The sequence below is a fragment of the Pan troglodytes genome, chromosome 9 (genome assembly GCF_028858775.2).
Source record: "Pan troglodytes isolate AG18354 chromosome 9, NHGRI_mPanTro3-v2.0_pri, whole genome shotgun sequence".
NCBI classification, from domain to species: domain Eukaryota; kingdom Metazoa; phylum Chordata; class Mammalia; order Primates; family Hominidae; genus Pan; species Pan troglodytes.
The window spans coordinates 80,516,665-80,544,103 of NC_072407.2; the positions used below are offsets into that span (position 1 = coordinate 80,516,665).

Sequence of the window (27,439 nt, forward strand, 5' to 3'; positions counted from 1 at the left end):
TATAATTGTAGAACAAAGATTAATAAAGAATTAGGGGATGGGCTCAAGTGAAAGCTACTTAAGGAATGCCACTGACTCCTTGTGAAGCTCAGATCCTGAATCCCTACAGTCCAGAATATGGTTGTTCAACAGCAGCACTACTGATACTTGGGGCCAGCTAATTACCGGGGAGAAGGTGGCTGTGCACTTTAGGTTGTTGAACAGCACTTCTGCCTTTACCAACTACATGCTAGTAGTGACCACTCTCCCCCTTCCCTGCCCATTCCCTAATAGGGATAACCAAAAATGTCCCATGGGGACTGATCCAAAATGCTCAGTGGGAAGTGTAAAGGGAGTATGGAAGTGAAATGCTATATTGTGTGGCCAGAATGCCCCTTCAGGGCCAAGTGCCCTATATGGGAATCCAGGAATATTACTAACTGCTGATGGTTTATAGTTGAGTGCTTCATTAGGAACTGTCGAGACCCAAAGGTACTGCCTTACTCAAGGTTATGCCCCTTCCAGTGGCTAATCACATCCAATGATTGGTTGATATGGGAAGGCACAAAGTGCTAACGCCTTGCTTTTAGATGGGACAACTGTTCCCATCTGGTTTAGGACCATTCCAGTTCCAAAGTTCTTCACAGAAGAAGCTAAGGCCTCTGTTTGTAAATGGATCACAGTTCACACTTCCCACTGTTCAATGTGACTTTCTTCCTTTCCTTATGAATGCTGTTCTCAAGAGCACTCCCTAATAACGCCCCTGCCCACACATCTCTGCCTTAGAGAGTTTTGTTTACTAGGAAATCCAACTCAAGACAGGGTAATAAAATAATTAGTCTGTTCTATTTGTGATATATATGGTATTTATGTTTTAAGTGGAAATAGGTCATTTACTGGGTAAGAGTAGAAAGACATAGAAATGAACAGAAAGGAGAGTTGATGAAAATCACTAAAATAAACATCCCATAATTACAAATCCAAACTAAGATAGTAACCACAATGCTTCTGAATAGACAATTCATAATTTAACAGTTAACAATTCCTGGGTATTTACTAAGTGCCATAAATTATGCTAAGTACTTCATATATATATATATATATATATATATATATATATATATATACAGACACACACACACACACATATACAGATTTTATCTACCTGATCTTCTCAAGTAGCCTATAAAGTAGGAATTTTTATTCCTATGTATTGGAATTTTGATGAAGACACTGAGGCCTAGAGAGATTAAGTCCCTTGTCTAAGTTGGTCACATAGCATGTGAGTGGTTAAGCATCAAATCTTGGTCCATTCAATTCCACTTGTGTGCACTGTCTGGATTATATCTACAGCCTCCTAACAAGGCCTCTCTACTTTTATCTACCTCTAAATCATTGTTCATATTGCTGCTAAAAAGATGTGCCTAAGATATAGCTCTGACCTTCCTTTTCCAATTTAGAACTCTTGCTCCTTAAATTTTGGGTAAAGTTCAAACTCCTTACTATGGCACTGAAATACAAGGTCTTTCATGATCTGTTGCCTGACCATGACCATCTCTCCAGCCTTGTCCCCTGCTCAACTGAGCTGATAGCTCCTGTGGATGCTTTCTAATACAGCTACATAGGGGTTTATGTAAGTATTACAGACATTTATATAATTATAAAGATGTCTGGTATATTTTCCTAGCAAATCAGAGCTACTATTTAGTGAACCTGCTTGTGTTCCAGACCCCATGCTATATGCATTATATTATATATACAATTTCATTTACCCCTCACATAACCTTAGGAGTAAGCACAATTATTCTCATTTTAGAGTTGAGGAACCTAAAGATCATGAAAGTCAGGGAACTTCATAGCAAAGCTAATGGCAGAGCTGGGATATAAACTTAAATCTGTCTGACTCTTGTATTTTAAACTATTACAGTAAAGGCATTCAATAAGTGTTTATTAAGTAGTTACCCCTTCTTTTCACTTTATGAATACCTGTAACACATAAACGTCCGAGGTAAAAATATATACAGAAACATTTTAATGTCACAGATACCTGGTATTTTAAAACTTGTGTACCTACCTGCATAAGATCTTGAAGGCTGTCAACAAAAGAAATCTCTGCTTCTATCATATAAAACTCTGCCAGGTGCCTCCGGCTCTGAGAATTTTCAGCTCGGAAGGTCGGACCAAAGGTAAACACTTGAGTAAAAGCTCTGCAATTCAAGATTAAGAGAATGCAAATAGAATTCACATGATTAATTTTAAGTATTTAAAATATTCAGTGAGCTCTTACGGAAAATAAAGTTTTGTGTGCCTCTGTCTTGTCCACAGACTGACACATATTTGCTGCTATATATTTCTCTAATAGGTGATAATAATAGTTTCATTAAAAATGTTACATTGAGGCTGGGCACAGTGGCTCAGGTCTGTAATCCTAGCACTTCCTGGGAGGACTGCTTAAACTTAGGAGTTCAAGACCAGCCTGGGAAACATGGTGAAAATTTATCTCTACAAAAAATCTTTTAAAGTAGCTGGGTGTGATGGCCTGTGCCTATAGGTCCAGCTACTTGGGAGGCTGAGGCAGGAGGATCGTTTGAGTCCAGGAGGTGGAGGCCACAGTGAGCCATGTTCATGCCACTGCATTCTGGCCTGGGTGAGAGTGAGATCCTGTCTCAATAAATGAACAAACAAACAAACAAAAAAAAAAAAGAAAAAAAAGTTACATTTATAGAAACCATTTTATCCTGAAGGAATCTGCAACTGCTTCACAAATCCTATGGTTTTACTAAATATAGAAACATAACCACTTCTGGGTGCACTCTACTGCAGCTGCCTTAAAACAGCAGGCAACTACATTTCACAGCAATCAAGAACAAAGTAAAGAAAAAAACACCACAGCCCAAGAAACCCCACAGAAAATCTAGATAATAACAGTGAAAACTAGAATTTCATGTAGATAAGGTGTGTTCATTTATTTTTTAAACACAAGAAAAAAGAACGTCAGATACATATTGCAGTTCACCTTGTTCAAAGCCCACTCAAGTCCTTGACGACCACCCGTCTTTCAATCAATGGTGAATGACCCCTGAAATGTGGAGGTGAGAGATTTTGAGGAACTACTTTATTCCCTTGATTCCAGAGGACTATAGCTCAACCATCCAAATGGGGAGAAAAATCCCTTATTCTTAAACTCCTATAGTGAAGTGGACACTACATCCGTCATTCTTTGATACTTATTGTTTCCCTCACATTCAAACCAAGTAACAGCTGAGATTAGATCAAGCACATATGAAGTAATAAATATTTCTTGAGGACTTAATCTTTAAATGTTAAGGTTTTGTTAGAACAAAGCAAGCTGTTTGAGGCTCCTTAGCTATGATCCTTGATCCTGAGCACACCTAATCTGTCATTTAGCCAAATAATATTAAGATCAGAAAACTTAGTGTAGAAAATAGATGGATTTTGTATATATATTTTTTCTTTTTCTTTTCTTTTTTTTTAGTAAAGATACTCTGGGAAAGGAAACATAAAGTAACTATGGTGAAAACCAAGAGATTTACTTCTCTCTCAATTGCCATTTCAGTAAGACCCAATTGGTAGAAGCTTAAGAATTTATATTTTGGTTCTACAGCTACCTTCCTAAGACCATGATCTGCTAACCTGAGAACCTTAGTTTTTATTGAAAAAATAAACAGTAGGTACTCAAAAATATTACTATGGTTGCCTTTCTTCCAAGATTCAGCTACAGACTTGCCTACTAGAATGTTTTGAAAAAGACTAAACCTACCTTGTGCAGAATGAAAATTTTGACCCTGTTCCCCAAAACAAACAAAAGACAAAATGAACAATCCTGCCTTTCTTTTTACATTTCCTCCAGCTCTGTTAATCTCAGTTAATCCACCTACTCTACCAAGACAGATCCCACATTCCCCAGCTTATTACATGGCCCTTATCATTTTGATCACAAAATTTAGTTGTTTACACCTTGGAAAACTCTGAAATCTCGCAGCTTTTCTCTATCTCCACAGCTATTGTCAGTGTAAACCTTTGTCTACTGCTTAGAAAATAACAGCTTTTTAACTGGTGTCTGGCACCTGTCTTCCTCCAGTCCCAAACTATAGGTTTCCAAACTCAAATCTGATTATGTCAGCCCTAATTTTAAAATCTTCAATGATTCCTTAGTACCAAAGAATAAAATTCTAACTCCTAATTTCAACTCAGTTCTTTCCCACACATCCTTTTATCCAGCCACTCTGAAGACCTTCTCCTTTCCTAGCGTGTCCCATGCATGTCCTTTAGTTTTTGCATAGGCTCTTCCCTACCCTGTATTGCCTCCTCCCCTGCTCCTCTACCCTCCAAATAGAAAATTCCCATTCATCCTTCAAGACTTGGCTCAACTGTCACTTCCCCTTTGAATCCTTACCATTCCCCCAAGTTTATTGCTCCCTCTCGTATATTACTATAACACTTTTTCATATTTATTATATAGAACATATCACTTTGAAATGTAACTATCTAAGTTATTTTTCTCCCCCAGCGTTTTCCAGAACAGGAATCATGTTTTATTCATAGTCGCATCTCTAGTGCCTAAGATAAAACAGGTGCTCATGCTGAATGAATGAGTACTAATGATGATGACAGGCTTCCTCAGTTGTAAACTAAAAAGCACATCCTCACAAACGGTAACATTACAAATATAGAAAAATACTCAGATATATGTCACTGACGCCCTCAGTACCTAAAAGGGGTCAAACAATCCAGGTCTGGCCCAAACAATAAATTCAACAATTACAAGGCCCTGAGTTTCCAATCTGTGACTGTGCCATCTCTAGGTAGGTTGGCAATAGTACAGTACATCTAAATAAGTAAAATGACATTTCTGGTACTTTATCACAAGAAATTGTGCGTATACTTATGGAGCACAGGATGCTCCAAGATGAGCAGCAATAGGGATTTTTAAATTTTGCAGTGGTTAATGATTTTCCCTGGCAATGCAGGGCAAGGTCTCTAGTATAAAATACAGAAGAGGCTCAATAATTTTTATTTCAATTATAGTAAGGATCAGGCTCTGACTGAGGTATCTGAGAGTTAAATATCATTTTGATAGAGTAAGAACTAATGACCACAGTGCTTCCTCTAAAGTAACAGAGTGATAAAATGAACTGGAAGGTATGTTGAAAAATTGCGTAAGAAAGCATCTCATCTTTAAGCAGATGAATGTTTAAATAATTCAATAATGATCACCCTATGTCAGTATCCAAAGATACTGTTCAGTATCAAGTGTTCTATTATAAGTAATAGTAGCAATAGTAGTAGTAGTACTAGTGGCTACCATTATGGAATGATCATTATGGGCCAAGCACTAAATGGCCAAGAACCTTAGAGTTAATCCCTTCATAGTTAACTCAATCTACGTATGTATTAATACATTTATCTTCCAGAATAAGAAACTGCAGTTCAGATAGGTTAAGAAGCTTTCCCAAAAGTCAAAGTCATAGCTTAGTAAATGGTGGAAGCCAGGCTCAAATCCACATTTCTGACTCTAATGCTCATAGCCTTAACCATGATACTAACAACAATGATGCTCAAAACAACACTGCAAACTCAGAAAATTAGAAAGAAAAATTTTTAGTATATTCCCCCTTCTCAAAGATAACTAGGGGAAGCAGTTTGGCATATTATGAATAGCTTGTTTTACGTGTTAAAATACAACTCTCTAGAATGTTATCTTCATGAAAATAATGAGAATGATACATTCTCGTCAATACTTTGTAATCTTTAGCAAGTTATTTAGCTTTTCTGGTCTTCAAATCCTTATAGGAGTAGGGGTTGGGGGCAGCTTGGCATTGATCTCTACTGTCTTTTGCAATAATTTTGTCTCTAGCTGCATGTGGAATCACTTCTATTTTAATTTATGTTTCTTTCTTTCTTTTTTCCTATCTTCCACAGACATGAAAGCCATTTGCAGCAAAGACTGAACCAACCAACATTTAAATAAAATCTGAGAACAAGGCCATTTCTAAAATAAGATACAAAACCAGGTGAAAGGCCAGTATTGCTCTGAGAAGAGACCAGGAGAAAAAGAAAACACTCGGCACTAAGAATCATTCTTGTGCCAAACTATGAAGAGAGGAAAGCTATATAAGGAAAATCCATGAGCTTGGAGTTAATGTTTAGTATAACAAAAGTACATTCAATACACATCAACCTAGATAGCTACAAAAATGGCTCTTTGGAAAATAAAAAGCAAAATTGCAAAAAAAAAAAAAAAAAAAAAAAAAAAAGGTTCTACAAAGTTCACTTTCTCCCGTGTATGGAGTTTTATGAAGCCCTCAAGATGGCAAATAGATTAATATAAAGTGGTCACTGATTGCCTGGCCATTTATTCTTTCTGGCCCTGAAATTTCACAGTGAATCTTAACATTTTGAAAGAACAGAGGAACTGCTATTCTTTAGTTTGGGAAGAACTTATTCAGCATAAGACTGATCAGCAACTTTCACTACACCCTTCCCAAACCACCCCCAACCTCCATATCACTTCTTTACTGTTAGTTTAGTAAAAGTTCATTGACCTTAAGTGAACTCCCAGAAAACTATTAAACTGGATTTTTAAAGTTTTTGCCAAGTGCTTTTCTCATCATTCAGGAAAATGAACATCTATTTTACTACTGTTTTGTGTTCACTGGATTGTCAATACTGTGGTATATTTTGCATTCATTATTTCTACATGCCTAACAGAGTAGACTCCAGATACCCCCTTTTCAGCTTTCCCCTATCTGTCCACCATGCAATACACTTGGTGGAAAGGGATTATAAAAGAGATGCAGCCTTCACCATTTCAACAATCATGTCATGTCAAGATGCCTTAGGGAGGGTGAATTCTAAATTCTAAAAATTCTTATCTTTATTGCCAAAAACTTGTGCCAAATAATTTCCTTTAACATGTTCTTAATATTTTTTTTGGAACTGAATTTGAGACCCAAGCAAAATTTAATCTAAATTATATGATGAAATTCCAAGTTTGACAGAGTCTGACAACAATCCTGCTAAAGGGGGAGGAAGGTTAGCTAACCATCTGAGGAGATGACATGTGAAATGAACATTCTAGCAAAGCAAACACCAACACATAGGTCCCAAGGTAGGAAGGAGCCTGACATGTTTAAAGAATTTAAAGAACAGGTGTAGGCCAGTAGCAGGATCAATGATAAGAGATGGTGGAAAGGACCAGAACATGCAGGGCCTTCCTTGTAAACACAGTAAGCAGTGACCAGATTTTATTTGATACACCTTGAAATACCCTCGCCTCTTGAAACATTTAACACTATTTTCCTAGTACTGTCCTAGTTTTCCTTCTAAATACTGCTCTGACCTCTATTTCTGCCTCCTTTTGCATGCCACTTTAGCTGTTCATTAAGCAGTAGCACTCCTCCAAAGTTACCCCTAGAACCTTTAACTTTTCTCCCGATACTTTTCCTTATATGATTTCCCTTGGCCAATGATTTCAGTTAACTACTTACTGGCACACACAAATTTATACCTTCTAACCAGCCCTCTTCTCTAAGTTCCAAAAGTATATATCCATCTGCTTATTTGGTCCTTTCACTTGTCACAAACTGAACTCATGTCTCCCCCCAGCTTCCACTTTGATTTCAGTCGTCTCCCAACCTTCCTAGGCCAATCTTCCCAATACGCTCTTTTTTTTTTTTTTCCCTGTTGGTTTGGTGAAAAAACCAATATGCTCTTTAATAACACCATGTGCTACTTACTGTTCACAGCACCTTTCAAAATAAAAAATTTACATCAATCGATGTGATTATTTAACATCCATCTCCATTATATTGAAAATTTCATGAGCGACTATATACATATATATATATATTTTATTTGGTTCATTATGGCATCCTCATCCTCAGTCTTTTTTTTTTTTTTTTGAGATGGAGTCTCGCTCTGTCACCCAGACTGGAGTGCAGTGGCACGATCTCGGCTCACTGCAAGCTCCACTACCCAGGTTCACGCCATTCTCCTGCCTCAGCCTCCCGAGTAGCTGGGACTACAGGCGCCCGCCACCACGCCCGGCTAATTTTTTGTATTTTCAGTACAGACGGGGTTTCACGGTGTTAGCCAGGATGGTCTTGATCTCCTGACCTCGTGATCCGCCTGCCTCGGCCTCCCAAAGTGCTGGGATTACAGGCGTGAGCCACCGCGCCCGGCCCATCCTCAGTCTTAATCTAGTGCCTAACACATACTAGTCAATATTTGTCAAATAAGTAATTCTTCTTCTATAAAATATGCTGATCCCCAAATTGCATTTTTTTTTAAGAGATGGGGTCTCCTATGTGGCCCAGACTGGACTCCTGGGGTCAAGTGACCCTCCTGCCTCAGACTTCCAAGAAGGAGGAATTACACATGCCCACTATGGCACCCAGCTTCCCAAATGAATATTTGAAACAGCACTGGGATGGGATTAAGGGTAGAAAAGGAAGGTAAATAGAATATCAATTACTAAACAAAAAATAATTCTGTTCTGCGAAATAACAGTTCACAGAAGGCACTAGAGAGTAACAGCATCAGTTTTTAAAAACTGTCACATATTTTTGCTCTGTCAACAAGAAAATCTTTGAAAAGGACTAGGGCGGGTGAACTGCTCTAATTAGAACAAATTTTAAATTAACTATAACATTACTACAAGAAAATAATTATCCTAGTCTATTCTATGTAAACACAGCAGTATATGATTCCTTGGCTCCTGAGTGAAATGCCACTTCATTCCTGCAACAATGGACTCTTCAGGACTGACTGGATATGGGGGCTTAGAAAATAACATTATTTGAAAAGGTCACAAATCTGACTGTTCTTTCTAACTGAATATTTATCCTTATGTCTCAATAAGACACTAAAATTACCTATATAATTTTGTCAACTGCACTTACTCGTGTCGAGATTATCCCTCTTACACCTCTCATATTTAGTGGTCCTTGCTCTGAGGACCACTAAAGAGAACAACATGTAAGTACTTTACTTTAGTTACATGTACTACATAGTGTTTAAGTGTTATTTAAGTCTACAAATATTTCAAAGGTTCCCTTTTCTCAGGCCTGATACTACAGAGGTAGAGGAGTCATTATAGCATTGAACTATCAACAATTTCCTGGACTCAAGTCCTGTCCAGATGACTCACTTTTTTAAGGTTATGGTACTGATTAAGAACATGTAGTCTAAAGACCTAAGCTGAAATCATGGCTCCTCCACTTATGAACAAACTAAGTTCTTAATTTCTGTAAGACTAAATTTCCCCATGCAAAGATGAGGGTGAGTATATAAATGTCATGGAGGTTATTATAAAGATGAAATGAAATAAATACATCAAAAGGTTAACCTAACACCAACTATATGGTAAGAGAACAAATGGATCAAAGTTACTTTTTGTCTCCTTCCTTTCCATCGGGCTACAGTTTGCATTTGCTTGATTTTATTTATTTATTTTTTTTTGAGGCAGGGTCTTGCTCTATCACCCAGGCTGGGGTGCAGTGGCACAAACACAGCTCACTGTAGCCTCAACCTCCTGGGCTCAAGCAATCCTCCTGCCCCAGCCTCTTGAGTAGTGAGGACCACAAGCATGTGCCACCAAGCCCAGCTAATTAAAAATTTTTTTATAGATGAGGGTTTCACCATGTTGTAAAGATCCCTTTACACTTCAAATTATTGTAGATCTCAAAGAAATTTGGTTTATCTAGGTTGTATCTACCAACGTTTACTACTAAAATTGATAAATTAAAATTATGTTTGTGTTACTTAAAAATAATGACAAGGCCGCACACGGTGGCTCATGCCTGTAATCCAAACACTCTGGAAGGCCGAGGCGGGTGGATCTTTTGAGGGCAGGATTTGAGACTAGCCTGGGCAACATGGTGAAACCCCGTCTCTACAAAAAATACAAAAATTAGCCAAGCGTGGTGGCATGCACCTTTAGTCCCAGCTAGCTGGGAGGCTGAAGCAGGAGGATTGACTGAGCCTGGGAGGTTGAGGCTGCAGTGAGCTGTGATAATGTGACTGTGCTCCAGCCTAGGTGACAGAGTGAGACCCTGTCTCAAACACACATACACACACACAAAACAAAAACAATGACAAGTCCATTATGTGTTACAAATAACATATTTTTTATGAAACATAATTTTTTCCCAAAACAAAAAAATTAGTAAGAGGAGTGACACTGCTTTACACTTTTATAAGTTTCTTTAATGTCTGGCTTAACAAAAGGTGGCTAGATTCTCATATCTACATTTGCATTCAATCTGTTGCACTATCACATGCCATGAAGACTGGAAAATACTGTATATATAATCTTGAGACAATGAGAATGAAAAAGGCAATTACTGTCTTAGTATTAGAAAATAGTTTCAACTTCAAGGATTCCCCTGAGAGGATGTGAAGCCCCAGAGATATCGAGATCATATGCTGAGAACCACTATCTTTGGCAATGGTTCTTAATGAAGAGTATTAGTTCAGGGCTCTACCTCTGAAGACCTCTCTTCAGAAAGTCTAAGAAGGGTCCTGGTCACGGATATATTTAAAAGCTCTACTAGTAATTATGATGTGAATCCTGATAAAGAACTACTGCCCTAAAAAAGGTTTAGACCTCTAATTAATATACTTTTTAAAAGGTTTTTTGATGGCTAAATTTTGAAAATAAAAAATAACGATGTTGGCAAGGATATAGAGATACTCCTTGTATACTGTTGGTGTAAATGTGAAATTGTATAACTGTTATGGAAAACAATTTGGTGGCTGCTCAATAAATTAAACATAGAATGACCCAACTATTTCCTCCTGAATGTATACCTCAAAGAAATAATAAAGACAGGTATTCAAACAAAACTTTGTACATAAATGTTCATAGTGGCATTATATAGCCAAAAAACAGAAATAACCCAAATATTCATCAATGAATGAATAAACTAAATGTGGTATATTCATACAATGGAATAATTTTCAGCCATAAAAAAGAAATACTGATATATGCTATAACATGGATGGAAACACTAGGCTAAGTGAAAGAAGCTAGACACCAAAGGCCACATACTATATGATTTCCTGTATATGAATATCCAGAAAAGGCAAATCTATAAAAACAGAAAGCAGAAAGTGGTTGCCAGGGATTGGGTGGGGAGGAAATGGAGAGTACACTATTTTACATGAGTTGTTATAACAAAATATCACAGACTGGGTGCCTTAAATAACAGAAATTAATTTTCCTGCAGTTCTAGAGGCCGGAAATCCAAGACCAAAGTGACAGCAGGGTTGGTTTCTGGTGAAGCCTCTCTTTCTGGTTTGCTGAAGGCTGCCTTCTTGCTATGTCCTCATGTGGATTTTCCTTTGTGCACAAGCACCCCTGGTATCTCTTCTTATATGGACACCAGTCATACTGGATTATGGTTCCACCCTTATGTCCTCATATAACTTTACTTTTTAACAGTACTATCTTCAAATACAATCACATAGGGATTAGGACAATACAACATATGAATCCTAGGGGAGAGGCAATTCAGTACATAACAGAGAACAACTGCTTTACGGGTATGGTCCTTCCTTTTGGGGTGACGGAAATGTTCTGGAACTAGACAGTGATGTTGGTTGTACAATGTCACTAATGGTAAATTTTATCTTATGTGTATTTTGCCACAACACATTTTTTAAAAGCTGACTGAGGCCAGGCGCGGCGCCTCATGCCTGTAATCCCAGCACTTTGGGAGGCCAAGGCACGTGAATCAGCTGAGGCTGTCAGGAGTCTGAGACCAGCCTGGCCAACATGGTGAAACCCTGTCTCTACTAAAAATACAAAAATTAGCCAGGCGTGGTGGCATGCCCCTGTAATCCCAGCTACTCGGGAGGCTGAGGCACAAGAATTGCTTGAACCCAGGTGGCGGAGGTTGCAGTGAGCCAAGATCACACCACTGCACTCCAGCCTGGGTGACAGAGTGAGACTCTGTCTCAAAAAAAAAAAAAAAAAAAAAAAAAAAAAAAAAGGTTGAATGACGAGATTGTCTATCAAGCACTTTACACACATTTCATTTCATCCTTGCTACCCTATAAGAGAGGTGACTTCATTCCATTTTATAACTTCAGAAACTGAGGCTTAGACAAGTGAGTAAATAGTCCAGAGCACCACAATCAAAGCTGCTTTAACATAAGCAGTCCAAATCCAGGGCCCACTTACTGTACTGCTGCAAGTGTGCACTCTTAAAAAGTAAAAAGTTCAGCACAGATGCTGAATGGTACACTGAGCTCCTTCACCCAGACTGGAGTGCAGTGATGCAATCTTGGCTCACTGCAACCCCCACCTCCCAGGTTCAAGCGATTCTCCTGTCTCAGCCTCCCGAATAGCAGGGACTACAGGCGCGTGCCACCACGCCCAGCTAATTTTTGTATTTTTAGTAGAGGCGGGGCTTCTCCATGTTGGCCAGGCTGGTATTGAACTCCTGACCTCAGGTGATCCACCCGCCTCAGCCTCCCAAGGGGCTGGGATTACAGGCATAAGCCACCATGCCCAGCCTGATCTAGCTCTTCTAATTACCACTTATGATTGAAAGTAAAAGGCACAGATAATTGATACGAAAGGTAGTATTTCATAAAAAGGGTACATTTGCAGAGGCCTATATACTATGAATGAAATAAAAATTTTCTAATACTCTTGACAGACTCCAAATCAAACAGAGCTTGGTTTATGAACATAAAAGCACAAAGGAACCATCAAAAAGTAGAAATAGGCAAACTGCTTTTACAGAAGGAGTTAGCCTATAGAAAGAATATATGAAAAATCCCTCTTCATTTTCCCTGAATTGGAGGAGTAAGGAGGAGGAGGAGGAGGAGAAGGAAGAAGAGGAAGAATGGCATGCTCTGCCATGCCAGGCCTTGTAGGCTGCATGAATACTAAAAATGAACACTCTTAATGATAGGATCATGGGATGACCTATACAAAAGGCAGAGAAACTCTGGGTTGAACTATTTGAACCGTTATCTCCAAATTCCCAAGTTACATCCGACCCTCCACAGCTATATAGGAAATACCAGTATCATCAAATCATACATATATTTTGGCTAAGAAAACTTCTGAGATAACTCTTTCTACAGTAGTCCCTAAAATACTATCTGCCTAAAATTCAAATTTTTCCACTGAACTTCACACCATATTGTCCTAAAGGAGAATCAGGAGGAAAGCCCAGAACAATTACCCAGTTGAAGAAACTAAATAAAAGTCCCTAAAGAATGTTCCAGAAACAAAAAACAAGTCTCTACCTCCTGATCTTTATCCTAATTCACATGCTAAATCCACCTCTTAAATGTGAAATAAGGCTGGCTTGGGTTTTGCATATTCTCCAACTGTAAAGATCTATGTGACACATGTCTGTTTATCCATCCCTTACACCTGTTTCATGTGGCAAAACACCAGTTTGGTTTGTTTTTTTTTTTTTTCTGTGTAGGGTATATGTGGGAAATAAAATAGGAATTGACATCAAAATAAATAAAACTAACGTGGCTAGCAACGAATACATGTGACTAAGCTTATTTGTTATCAGCTTTTACTTGTGAGAGGGAAGGAAAACCATGACTGAATTTATTGGCAATTTTTTCTAAAGGAGCAAAGATAAAATTTCCTTTTATTTTCTGTAAAACACATACAAACACACATACACATATTATTTTTTCCTACAGTCTTTGTTACAGCACATCTTCTACAGCCTATGAGGCATTTCTATTAAGTGGTTCCCTAAAAACAAGCAAATATAACACCGGTGAAGAGAGAAATTTAATCTGTTCGTATCTATCAGCTTTAGGGTGATCACAGGTCTTGGTTTGCCCAGGAAAAACCCATTTTATGCTGACTGCTCCAGAATGACTGTTATCAGCCCTCCCTTTCACTCTTTAAAGTGTCCTTGTTTAGATGCCCCAGCTCTGCCCCCAGAACTGCACTTAAGGTTGTTAGTGGGTTTCAGTGAAGTAAAATACACAGAAATGTTTCCGTGGTTTCTATAATTCATGCACACAGTTCACAGGTAAATTTTTACAATTTTGACTTTAAAAAAAAAAACCACTAAATTTTCTGAATTCATAGCAAGAGAAATTCACACCCACTGCATGAAAATGTAAAATGAAGCCAGGAGTGGTAGCTCATGTCTGTAGTTCCAACAGTTTGGGAGACTGAGGAGGGAGGATCACTTCACCCTAGGAGTTTGAGACCAGCCTGGGCAACATGATGAAACCTTGTCTCTTAAAGAAAATAAAATACACACACACACGTACGTATGTATATATCTTATGTTAAAAGAGAAAAAGAAATTTCAGTTTCACATAATAAGGGTACTTTAAGATATCCTAACAGATCCAATAGCATAGTATTTCAAGTTTTTAAATGCATTTTCTGATGGAGTTTTTTTTTTTTAACTGATTTTTCCCCCCAACTAGAATATACTGGTGAACTAAATCAAAAGCATGGAAGTAATTCAAGCTCACAGGTTATAGCAGCAAAGAAGGAATGGATACAGAAGCTTAGGGCCTAGCTATCTGTCTGTATCTTATCATCATTATCTACCTGAAGTCATATTGATTTATTCATTCAACAAATATTTATTAGACTACTAATCACTGTGGAAAATACAGAGGTAAATCAGGTATGGCCTGTACCTTCAAAAAGTTTATAGACTAGCAGGGTCTTCACTGACCTAAAAATACAAGCTAAGATATAAAATCCCTAGGGAAAAACATGGAAGAAAAATGTTGGCAATCTTTTGGACAGGATAAAGAAATTCATGAACCACATAAGAAAAAGACTATAATACACTAACAGAATAAGAAGCTTCTGGTCTTCAAAAAAACTATTTTAAAATGGAAAGAAAAGGCAGACTGGGGAAAAAAAGTACAACACCTATATCTGATAAAGGGCTTGTATCCAGAATATATAAAGAACTCTTACAACCCAATAATAAAACAAACAACCTAGTAAAAATTGGATGAAAAAAATTGAAAAGATAGTTCAAAAACAAGATATATGAGCAGCCAGTAAGCACATGAAAAAAATGTTCAACAGTACTGGTCACTACAGAAATACAATTTAAAACCACAATGACATATCCTATACTCACTAGAATGACTATAATTAAAAATACAACATCATCTTTTGTCAAAGACGTGGACCAACCGGCATCCTCATCCACTGCTAGCGGGCATGTAAATAATACAATTACTTCAGCAAATTATTTGGTAGATTCTTACAAAGTTAAGCATTAACTTAATTCCTAGTTATTTACCCAAGGGAAATAAAAACATATGTCCACACACAGACTCCTGCATGAATTTTCAGAGAGCTTCATCATCACAATAGCTCCACACGCAGGAAACAACTAAGTATCAAACGACAGATGGATTGACAGTATTTTGGGAAGATGGCAGAGAAGAAAGCACCAGGAATCTGTCTACCCACCTAGACAAGTGCACTAGTAGTATTTGTCTGATTTAACTGTTTTGTTTTGAGATGGAGTCTTGCTCTGTTGCCCAGGCTGGAGTGCAGTGGTGCAATCTCAGCTCACTGCTACATTCACCTCCTGGGCTCAAGCAATTCTCCTGTCTCAGCCTCCTGAGTAGCTGGGACTACAGGCATGTGCCACCATGCCCAGCTAATTTTTGTATATTTAGTACAGACAAGGTTTCACCATGTTGGCAAGGCTGGTCTCGAACTCCTGACAGCCTCAGGCGATCCACCTGCCTCAGCCTCCGAAAGTGTTGGGATTACAGGCATCAGCCACTGCACTTGGCCTGATGTAACTGTTTTTGAAACTTGCAGTCTACGGAATACCCGCAACTTCCAGAGAAAGGCTTATACAGTAAATTGTAGTTAGTTTTGGTCAATTTCAGCTCTTAGCACAGTAGCAGTTGCCCATACCCCTCTCCCAGCCCTGAGGGAGGCAGCTGTGCACGTCTTCCTGGAACCCCCTGCACACAGCTTGAGGGAGCTGAGTTGGAGAAAAAAGGATCCTCCAAATACTGGGAATCTAGGCCTAGATTGCTGATTGTGGTTTCTAATCACAGAGATACAGAGAGGCAGTCACCTCCTCTGATTGTTACACGCCCCTCCCCACCCCCACCCTGCCCCGGTATTATTTAAAGAGCCAGTGGACTTCTCCACTTCATTTTTCTTTTATTTTCCTTTGGGAGTCAGACATTAAAGACTAGGATGGTCAAAAACAACTGCATATATGGGGAAAATGAGAAAGTGATGGCACCTGCCTAGGGAAAGAATCAGGCAGGCTCAGAAAGACCTGAGAAGACATTAAGTTTATACTTTGGGCTGAAGCCTGGCATAGAGACAGCCTTCAACAATTTAAAAAAGAAGTCCAAAAGAATAAATAAAAACAACAAGCCCTGGGGAAGAGAGAGAATTTGATTTCCACAGTTCTCACATGATTAGATACAGATGCCCAGTTTTCATTTCTTTTATTCTTTTTTTTTTTTTTTTTTTTTTTTGAGACAGAGTCTTGCTCTGTTGCCCAGGCTGGAGTGCAGGGGCGCAATCTCTGCTCACTGCAAACTCCGCCTCCCGGGTTCACGCCATTCTCCTGCCTCAGCCTCCCGAGTAGCTGGGACTACAGGCGCCTGACACCATGCCTGGCTAATTTTTTGTATTTTTAATAGAGACAGGGTTTCACCATGTTAACCAGGATGGTCTCGATCTCCTGACCTCAGAATTCACCCACCTCGGCCTCCCAAAGTGCTGGGATTACAGGCGTTAGCCACTGGCACCCAGTCCAGTTTTCATTTTTAAAAAAATCACAAGGCATACAAAGAAAGATAAAAATATGACCCATTCAGAGGGGAAAAATAAATCCACAGAAATTGTCCCTGAGAAAGATCTCAAGCCAGATCTACTCAAAAAAGATTTTTAAACAACTGTCTTAAAGACACTTAAAGAACTAGAAGATGTGGAAAAAGTCAAGAAAATGATGTATGAACAAAATGGCAATCTTAATAAAAAACGAACACCTAGGAAAACAAAAGGAAATTCTGGAGCTGAAAAGTATAATTGAAATGAAAATTTCACTAGGAAACCTCAAAGGCAGATTTCAGCAGGCAAAAGAAAGAATCAGCAAACCTGAAGATAAGACAATGGAAATTATGGAGTCTGGGAACAGAAAGAAAAGACTGAAAAAAAATGAATAGAGATTAAGTGACCTGTGGGATACCACAACACGACCCAACATATGCATGTGGGAGTCTCGAAAGGAGAAGAGAGAAAAAGGCAAAGAGAGTATCTGAAGAAATATGTAATCTCAGCACTTTGGGAAGCCGAGGCGGGCAGACCACCTGAGGTGAGGGGTTCGAGAACAGCCTGGCCAACATGGTGAAACCCCGTCTCTACCAAAGATACAAAAATTAGCTGGGCATGGTGACACATGCCTGCAATCCCAGCTACTCAAGAGGCTAAGGCAGGAGAATCACTTGAACCCAAGAGGCAGAGGTTGCAGTGAGCTGAGATCATGACACTGCACTCCAGCCAAGTGACAGAGGGTGACTCCATCTCAAACAAAAAACAAAAAACAAAAAAAAACAACATTGAAGAAATAATGGCTGAAAACTTTCCAAATCTGATGAAAGATATGAATGTATAAACATCCAAGAAGTTCAATGAACTCCAAGATGGTAAGATAACCTCAAAGAGGTCCATGCCAAGAAACATTATAATCAAACTTTTGCAAGCCAAACACAAAGAATCATGAAAGCAGGAAGAGAGAAGCAACTCATCTCATGTAAGGAATCTTCAATAAGATTATCAACAGGCCAGGCACAGTGCAATCCCAGCACTTTGGGAGGCTGAGGTGGGAGGATCACTTGAGGCACGGAGTTTGAGACCAGCCTGGCCAACAGGACGACATCCTGTCTCTATTAAAAATACAAAAATCAGCTGGGTATAGTGGTGCACGCATGTAGTCCCAGCTACTCAAGAGACTGAAGCAGGAGAATCAATTTAACCCAGGAGGTGGAGGTTGCAGTGAGCCAACAGCACTCCAGCCTGGGCAACAGAGTGAGACTCTGTCTTTAAAAAGGAAAAAAAAAAAAAAAAAAAAAAAAGATTATCAACAGATTTCTCATCAGAAACTTTGGAAGCTAGAAGACAGTGGGCAGATACATTCAAAGTGCTAAAAGAAATGTCAATAAAAAATCTTATATTTGGCAAAACTGTCCTTCAAAAGTAAGGGAGAAAGTAAGACATTCCTACTTAAACAAAACCTAAAAGAGTTTGTTACTAGACATGCCCTGCAAGAAATGCTCAAGGTGGTCCTGCCAGGTGAAATGAAAGTACACTAGGCATTAGCTTGAAGCTATATAAAGAAATAAAGATCTTAATCAAAGTAAATACATGATTATAATTGTAAAGATTAATTTGATGCCTCATAATCAAATTATATAAACCTGATGCCTCAGGTGTATATAACTGCACTGTTTGTTTTCTGACTTAAGAAACTAATACACTTAAAAAAAAAACCTAAAACTAGTATTATTGCAAATTTTGGTTGTAACTCCACATTCTGTTTTCTACAGCATTTAATTTAAGAGGTTAATGCATTTCAAAGATTTATTCATGTATGTTTTGGGGCACATCTGTATAAAGATGTAATTTTGTGATATCAACAACTGAAAGGGGTGAAGAAGGGGCTGTTAAAAGTACAGTCAAGAATCCCTTGAACTCAGGAGGTGGAGGATGCAGTAAGCTGGGATCGTGCCACTGCACTCCAGCCTGGGTGATGGAGTGAGACTCTGTCTCAAAAAAAAAAAAAAAAAAAGAAAAGAAAAGAAAAGAAAGTGAGAATTTTTGTATGTTACTGAAGTTGAGCTGGTATAAATTCAAGTTAGATTGTTATAATTTTAGGATCTTCAATGTACTCTCCATGGTAACGACAAAGAAAATAGCTATAGAATATATGCAAAAGAAAATAAGAAAGAAATTTAAATGTTTCCCTACAAAGAACCAACCAAAGAAAAAGACAGTAATGCAGAAAACAAGGGACAAAAAAGCTATAAAGTATGTAGAAAACAAATAGCAAAATGAGAGAAGTTCCTCCTTACCAGTAATTACTTTAAATGTAAATGGATTAAACTCTCCAGTCAAAAGACAGAGATTGGCAGAATGGATTTTTTAAAATGACCCAATTATATGCTGTCTATAAAAGATTCACTTTAGATACAAACAACAAATAAACTGAAAGTGAAAGGATGGAAAAAAAATTTTCCATGCAAATAGGAGACAAAAGACAGCACGGGTGGCTATACTATTATCAAACAAAACAGACTAAATACAAAAGGGTTACAAGAAACAAAGAAAGACATTATGCATTGATAGGTTCAATACAATCAGACACAACAGTTATAAATACTTACATACCTAATGATGGACCATCAAATATAAAGCAAAAAATGACAGAATTGAAGGGAAAAAACAGTTTTACAATACTATTGGAAACCTCTCAATAATGTAAAGAACCAGACAGAAGATAACTAAAAAGAGAGAGAGAGGACTTAATACAAAACCAGATCTAACAAACATATACAGAACACTCTTCAAATCATCAAAATTTTCATATGTGCATGTGTTATTTATTCAAACTAAAACTGAATATATATTCATTAAAAATGTGTGGTAGTGGTTATAAAAATTGTGAATGTACTTAATGTCACTGAACTATATACTTAAAATGGTACAACAAATGCAAAAAAAGAGAAAGAATTAACAAATTTGATGGTATATCCATTCAGTGGGATAATATTCAGCAAAGAAAGGAACAAACTACTGGATAAATCTCAAAAGCATTATGCTGAGTGAAAGAAGACAGCTACAAAGAATAAATACCATACGATTTCATTTATATAAAATTCTAAAAAAACGAAAATCTAACCTACGGTGACAATAGATCGGTGGTTGCCTAAGAGCAGGGGTGGGGAAAGAGACTCACGCCAAAGGAAAACAAGGAATTTTTTGAGTGACAGAAATAATTCTTTTTGTTGTTATTGTGGTTGTTTTTTGTTTTTTTCAGACAGGGTCTTATTCTATTGGTCAGGCTTCAGTGAAGTGATACAATCATGGTTCACTGCAGCCTTGACCTCTTAGGCTCAAGTGATCCTCCTTCCTCAGCTTTCTGGGTAGCTGAAACTACAGGCATGTGCCACCACGCTCAGCTAATTTTTAAAATATTTTGTAGAGATGGAGTCTCACTATGTTGCCCAGGCTAGTCCTGAACTCCTAGACTCAAGAAATCCCCTCGCCTTGGCCTCCCCAAGTGCTGGGATTACAGGTGTAAGCCATGTCACCCAGCCTAATTCTATATCTTAATCATGGAAGTAGTTACTGAGGTGTAAGAATTTGTCAAAACAGGCCAGGCGCAGTGGCTTATGCCTGTAATCCCAGCACTTTGGGAGGCCAAGACAGGCGGATCACAAAGTTAGGAGATTGAGACCATCCTGGCTAACACAGTGAAATCCCATCTCTACTAAAAATACAAAAAATTAGCCGGGCGTGGTGGCAGGCGCCTGTAGTCCCAGCTACTCGAGAGGCTGAGGGAGGAGAATGGCGTGAATCCCGGAGGCGGAGCTTGCAGTGAGCTGAGATCGCCCCACTGCACTCCAGCCTGGGTGACAGAGCGAGACTCCGTCTCCAAAGAAAAAAAAAAAAGAATTTGTCAAAACATGTATTTAAAATATTTAAAACGACGTATTTTAAATGGGTTCATTTTTATTATAAAGTATACCTCAATAAAGTTGATTAAGAAACAACATTAACTGGTATGGGCTGGCTGAAGGTATTTAAAAAAAGAAAAAGAAACAAACAATGATAACAGGAATAACTTACCAATAAACTGGTTTATTCTGCTACTTAATTATTTAAACTATAATCTTGTTCCAACTATTGTATAAAAGGAGAAGTATCAGGCTCCAGGAACCCCAGAAGGGGCACAACAACAACATCCTTCCAAGAACAAAAGAATCTGGAACATAGTGACACCTCATTGCCAACATAAATGACTACAGCTCTTAGGGCAGATTATACCCTAACTTGCTCTCACTTCTTAGTTCAGTTCTGACTTAGTCTTCAAACTCTGACAGTTAATTGATTTCTCTGTCTTAATTCTTTCCTCCATTCCAGGTGCTGATTTAGTTTAAACTTCTGATCTGTCTTGTGAGAGTCCTGAAACCCAGCAGCTTGTTCCAATCCTCTGCTTTGTATGAACTCCAGTTCTGTCAGTAATATAAAATAATTTGCTTATTACCTGCCAGCTATTTCTTCCTGGCCACACTACCTTGGCTTTTCTCTGCAACTAGTCCTTTATAATTCACCCAAGGTTCTCCAGGACCCAGAGGCTCTCATTACCATCAACATAGCACCTAATATTTCAGTGCCTGCACAGGAGTAAACACTGGGCTTTACATGGTATCCAATGCTTACAGCAGCTCTGTAATGTGGCCACTATAATGTATTTTTATAGATTAGGAAGTGGAGGCTCGGTCATTAAGCTTACAAAACTAGTATATAAAGTAGCCAGAATTCCAATTTATCTCCGTACTGCATTTACCTCAACTAACACAATCATTCATTTGAACAAGATCAGTACTTTTTGGCAAGGATAACATTATCTTAGTAGCTACTTCATTCTCTAACAGCACTGGTCACCCTCTATATGAGACTATCTCATATTCCTTTAAAAAATTTTAAAATTTTAAAAATATTTTTAATTTTTGTGAATACATATTTATTCACAAATATGGGATACATAAGATATTGTGTACAGGCACTCAATCAGTAAAAATCACATCACGGAATATTGGGTATCCATTTCCTCAAGCATTTATTCTTTGTGTTACAAACAATCCAATTACATTTTTAGTTATATTAAAATGTACAATTAGGCCGAGCACAGTGGCTCACATCTGAAATCTCAGTAGTTTGGGAGGCTGAGGCAGGTGGATCACCTGAGGTCAGGAGTTTGAGGCCACCCTGGCCAACATGGTGAAACACTGCCTCTGCCAAAAATATAAAAATCAGCCGGGCATGGTGGCGGGTGCCTGTAATCCCAGCTACTCGGGAGTCTAAGGCAGGAGAATCGCTGAAACCTGGGAGGCAGAAGTTGCAGTGAGCCGAGACTGCACCACTGCACTCTAGCCTGGGTGACGGAGTGAGACTGTCTCAAAAATAAAATAAAATGTACAATTAAGTTATTGACTAGAGTCCCCTTATTGTGCAATCAAATATTAAGTATAAAATACTAAGGTCTTATTCACTCTTTCTATTTTTTTTTTGTACCTATTAACCACCCCCACCTCACTTGCACACCTGCCCACTACCCTTGCCAGCCTCTGGTAACCATCCTATTCTCTATCTCCATGAGTTCAATTGTTTTGATTTTCAGATCCCACAAATAAGTAAGAACACGTGGGCCGGGTGCGGTGGCTCATGCCTGTAATCCCAGCACTTAGGGAAGCCGAGGCGGGCAGATCACCTGAGGTTAGGAGTTTGAGACCTGCCTGGTCAACATGGTAAAACCACGTCTCTACTAAATATACAAAAATTAGCCGGGCGTAGTGGTGGGCGCCTGTAATCCCAGCTACTCGGGAGGCTGAGGCAGGAGAATTGCTTGAACCTGGGAGGCAGTTATAACTCCAATTACTGTACATATTGGTCTACTAAGGATTAATCTGATGCCTCATGATATAGTTGGGCTACCTGTCTCTGCCCCAATCTCATGTTGAATTGTAATACCCACTGCTGGAGGTGGGGCCTTGTGGGTGGTTTCTGGATCATGGGGGTGGATCCCTCATGGTTTGATGCTGTGTTTGTGACGGTGGGTTCTCATGTGATGTGATCATTTAAAAGTATGTGACACACCCCCCTACACACACACTTGCTCCCATTCTCACCATGTGAGACGCATACTCCTTTGCCTTCTTCCATGATTAGAAGCTTCCTGAAGCCTCACGAGAAGCAGACACTACTATGCTTCCTGTACAGCCTACAAAACCGTTAGCCAATTCAACCTATTTTCCTACCAATTACCCAGTCTCAGGTATTTCTCTCTTTTTTGAGACAGGGTCTCACTCTGTCACCCAGGCTAGAGTTCAGTGGCATGATCTCTGTTCACTGCAGCCTCGACCTCCCGGACTCAATAAATCCTCGACCCTCAGCCTCCCGAGTAGCTGGGACTACAGGCGTATGCCACCTGTCTGGCTAAGTTTTGTATTTTTTGCAGAGATGGGGTTTTGCCATGTTGCCCAGGTTGGTCTCAAACTTCTGGGCTGAAAGTGATCTGACCACCTCAGCCTCCCAAAGTGTGGGATATCAGGCATGACCCAATGTGCCTGGTCAGGTATTTCTTTATAGCAGTGCAAAAATTGCCTAACACATCTCACTACAGTAACCTGCACTTGCTTTTAGAGAATATCAACAGGCACAGCATTTCAGGCACAATGTGTTCTATTTATATAATTGCTCAAAAGGCTCACTGGGAATTTTTTAAAACAACTCACATGAAACTTGCTTATTACAAAGGCACTCAATCCTTCAGATACTTTTTCTGCTTAGCCAGACAGACCTCAGTGAAGTAGGTAACAGAAGAGTGGAGTCCCATACACTTGAAATGGAGAAAAGGCAGGTTAGTATTCCCTTCACAAAGGAATTCAATACTAGAAATGGGTAGAGAATCCAGTATTTAGATTTCCAAAGGCGGCAAGCAGACACTGCAGAGTTAGCACATTAGACAGAGACACTAAATCATTATGCAAATAATGTATAACCTAACTAGCAATTAAAGAAAAGCAAATTAATACCATTCAAGCTAGTAAAAATGAAGTTAAAATGGTGAATTAAGCAGATATTTCTATTCACTTCTTCCTGAGACAACTTTAAAATAATAATAAAAAAACTAAAAGGAAGAATCATGAAGGGGGCCTTCAGTGGACAAGAGGTCGCGACAAATTACTGAAGGACAGAAAACAGATGGCTGAGTGATGACCAATATGGCAAAGCATGGAAGCTGTTATCTGGAATATGAAGTATGCTGCAGCAGAAAATTAGTGACTGACACACAGAACCTTGGTGAGACTGGGGGTAGGAGAAATGGGGATGCATTAAGAGTTTACATATGAACAGTAAATGCTCCCCGACCCACCCATCAGCATAGCTAGAAGCCAGATGTCCTCACCACTCAGGGAACAAAGGATCTTTCTCTAAAGCATTGGTTCTCAGCATCAGCATCACCTGGGGGCCTGTGACACAGGTTGGGAGGTCCCACTCCCAGGGGTTCTGATTCAGTAGTGTTTGCTAGGGGTTGGGGGTAGGAGAAAATGGGAAGTGACTGCTAATGGGTTTGGAGTTTCTTTTTGGAGTGATAAAAATGTTACAAAATTAGGTAATGTTGATGGTTATACAACTTTGTGATCATAGTAAAAACGACTGAATTGTTTACTTTTATTTCTTTTAAGAGACAGGGTCTGGTTCTGTTACTCTGGCTGGAGTGCAGTGGTGTGTTTATAGCTCACTGCAGCCTTGAATCCTGGGCTCAAGCAATCCTCCTGCCTCAGCCTCTAAAGTAGCTGGGACTACAGGGGTGCACCACCATGCCTGGCTGATTAAAAAAAAAAACCAAAACAATTTAAGAGGGAGTCTTGCTATTGTCCAGTCTAGTCTCAAACTCTAGGCTCAAGCCGTCCTCTTGCCTCGGCCTCCCAAAGCCCTGAGATTACTGCCCTGAGCCACTGCACCTGGCCTGAACTGTATACTTTTAATGGATGAATTTTATGGTATGTGAATTATATCTCAATAAAGTTGTTCTTTAAAAAAAATCATTTACTCTTCTGTATATATCTCTTACAGAAACCCACCAGATAGACTTCAACAACTACAGAATCATGTCTCCTCTTTGTCTTCCCTGTACTAAACATATCCAGTATCTTCAACCATTTCTCTGGGCCATGAAAAGTTAGGCTATAAAGGAACAACTTCTTCATGTAAAGGTTTATAAAAGATTCTAAGTATTTGGAAGTTGATAAAGACACAGGGCAGAAAAGCTACAGTTTTCTATCTTTGGATAATGTGGCTAAATAGAATTTATTCAAGTATAATATATCAAACACGACATAAAAGTACAGAGACATCCCAGAGCCAAACACAAACAACATGTATTAGGATAACTAAAAAATTGTACACCATAAAATGCTCTACAATAATGGGGAGAAAGAGCTACATTAACTGGATTTCTGTTTGTCCAAGAATACAAAAGGAATAGAATCTACATCAAATATAACAGCCAATGGTCATTAAACATGAATGACATTTAAAAATGCACTTCCGTGTAATCACTCTACTGATAAGGTTACTTCTAAATTCAATTTGACGTAGACAAGGCAAAATTTTCTTGACATATGCTCTTCTTGCCCTCAGGACAGTGTTTTTTATAACAGTAATCACACTCCTAATTTCTCGTTTAATGCTCATCTTGCTCATCAGACTCTATAGGGTCATGAAGGTTGAAATTATATCTGTCTTGTTCATGTCTACTTTTTGATACACACAGTTTCTCAATAAATTGAACTGAGACTGATTTTTGAGCCCTGGATCAGGCAACATGATAGTAACAGAAGCTAAGACGACAAAGAGGAACAAGATACAGATTAAGGACTTTATAGGCTAATGGGAAGATAAGATAATAATTTCAATATTTTCTGATAAATAGAATTGATAGAAACCCCTTTCCAATAGATAACTGTCTTTATTTTGTATTAATAGTTACAAAATTAAATAAGACAATCCCTAAATTGAAAAGCTCACAGTCTAAGCTATAAAGAAATAAACCAACGATTCCATGTTACAAAATAGGTAGGCACAAAGCAACATGGGCACACAGAAGGACATTTAAACAAGGAGGAGGTGATGGTGGTGGTTAAGGTTCTGGGTGACATCATTTTTAAGCTGAGTTTAGCCTAATGGGCAGGAGTTAGCCAGACAAAGGCATGGCGAAAGCAAATTCCAGGCAAAAAAACAGCATATGCAGAGGAATACAAATGGGATGATGTGTGAAATGGGATGATGTGCTTAGAATATTATAAGCAGTTTAGGAGAGCTGAAGCAAAGGGACATGGAAGCAAATGAGTGAAAGGATTCAAAGGGTATGGAACAAGAATTTAGAATGATTTCCATAAATCTTATCTGACAAACAGGAAGGTTGGTAGTACCATTTCCTGAGACAGGGAATTCAGGAAAAAACAGATTTAGGGAAAAAGATGATGAATTTCATTTTGAACATGTTGAGTTTAAGGTGCTTGTTCCTCAACCAAAGAACACAACTGGCATTCAGTTCATAGGTGGGGAGCTGAGCAAAGAATCCATGTTAGAAATAGGAATTTCACAAGAGCAATACTTTGACTACCACCTCGTATTCATCCAGGTTTTTACTTTAGTATTTCCACTCCAACAATTTTTCATTAAGACCTCCAATTCTTTATGTTCAACCATTTTTTCCATTATCACCCTCTACCTCCATTTCCTCACTTCTTACCCAGCAGATTCCTTGGTCCACCATTATAACCTTCTAAGTCTATTTACTTCCATCAAATTCACCTAGTGATACCCAACCCCTGGTTAACTAAAATATCTACATTCTCTGTATTTTAACCCAAGGAAGCTAAATATTCCTACTTAAAAGCCATTGCACTTGCTGATCGATCTGCCATAAACACTTGCCTTCTGTCAATACTATACAGAAAATGCAATTGGCAAGGAGTTTATGACGAAGTTCCTCATTTATACCGATAGTCTGTTAATTCATATTTCTATCCACACAGGGTTAACTTTGAACTTAATTAATACACCCTTTAAAGAAGTGTATTTATCATCATTCACACACATTCAGTTAACAATAACAATAAAGATCCTAGGTTTCACGGTTATATAATTTCCATGAAGTAAAAGGAATTATTAACATAGACTTAACTCCCATTGTGGGCTCAACACTATAGTACAGTCGGCCCTCTGCATTTACAGATTCAACCGACTTTGGATTGAAAATATTTGGAAAAAACAAAAAATAATGCAACAATAAAAAATAATACAAATTTTAAAAATACAGTATAACAACTATTCACATAGCATTTAATGGTTTTAGGTATTATAAGAAATCGAGATTAATTTAAAATATATGGGAGGATGTGCATAGGTTATATGCAAATACGTGGGCATCTGCAAGTTTTGGTATCTGGAGAGGGATCCTGGAACCAGTCCCCCTCAGATATATGGAGACGAACTGTATAAACCAGTAGAGGAAAATTATAAAAGAATGAGAATTTATGCTTTACAAATTCAGTTTAACTACTACTTGCTAGTGATTATGAGGACATGGAGCTGAGACAGACTTGTCTTCAAGGGATTTAAAACCCTTGA

The 27,439-nt window shown here is 38.5% G+C and overlaps 1 protein-coding gene across 4 annotated transcripts in view; it reads right to left on the minus strand.

The window, feature by feature from the left end:
- The window catches only part of NARS2 (asparaginyl-tRNA synthetase 2, mitochondrial), a 137,994-nt gene that overhangs the window by 54,777 nt on the left and 55,778 nt on the right, over positions 1 to 27,439 (minus strand). For all 4 annotated transcript variants that reach the window (XM_522122.7, XM_009423821.5, XM_009423820.5 and 1 more), the window contains exon 7: positions 2,054 to 2,186. In XM_522122.7, the coding sequence (XP_522122.4) occupies positions 2,054 to 2,186 (133 nt within the window). The remainder of the gene's footprint in view (positions 1 to 2,053; positions 2,187 to 27,439) is intronic.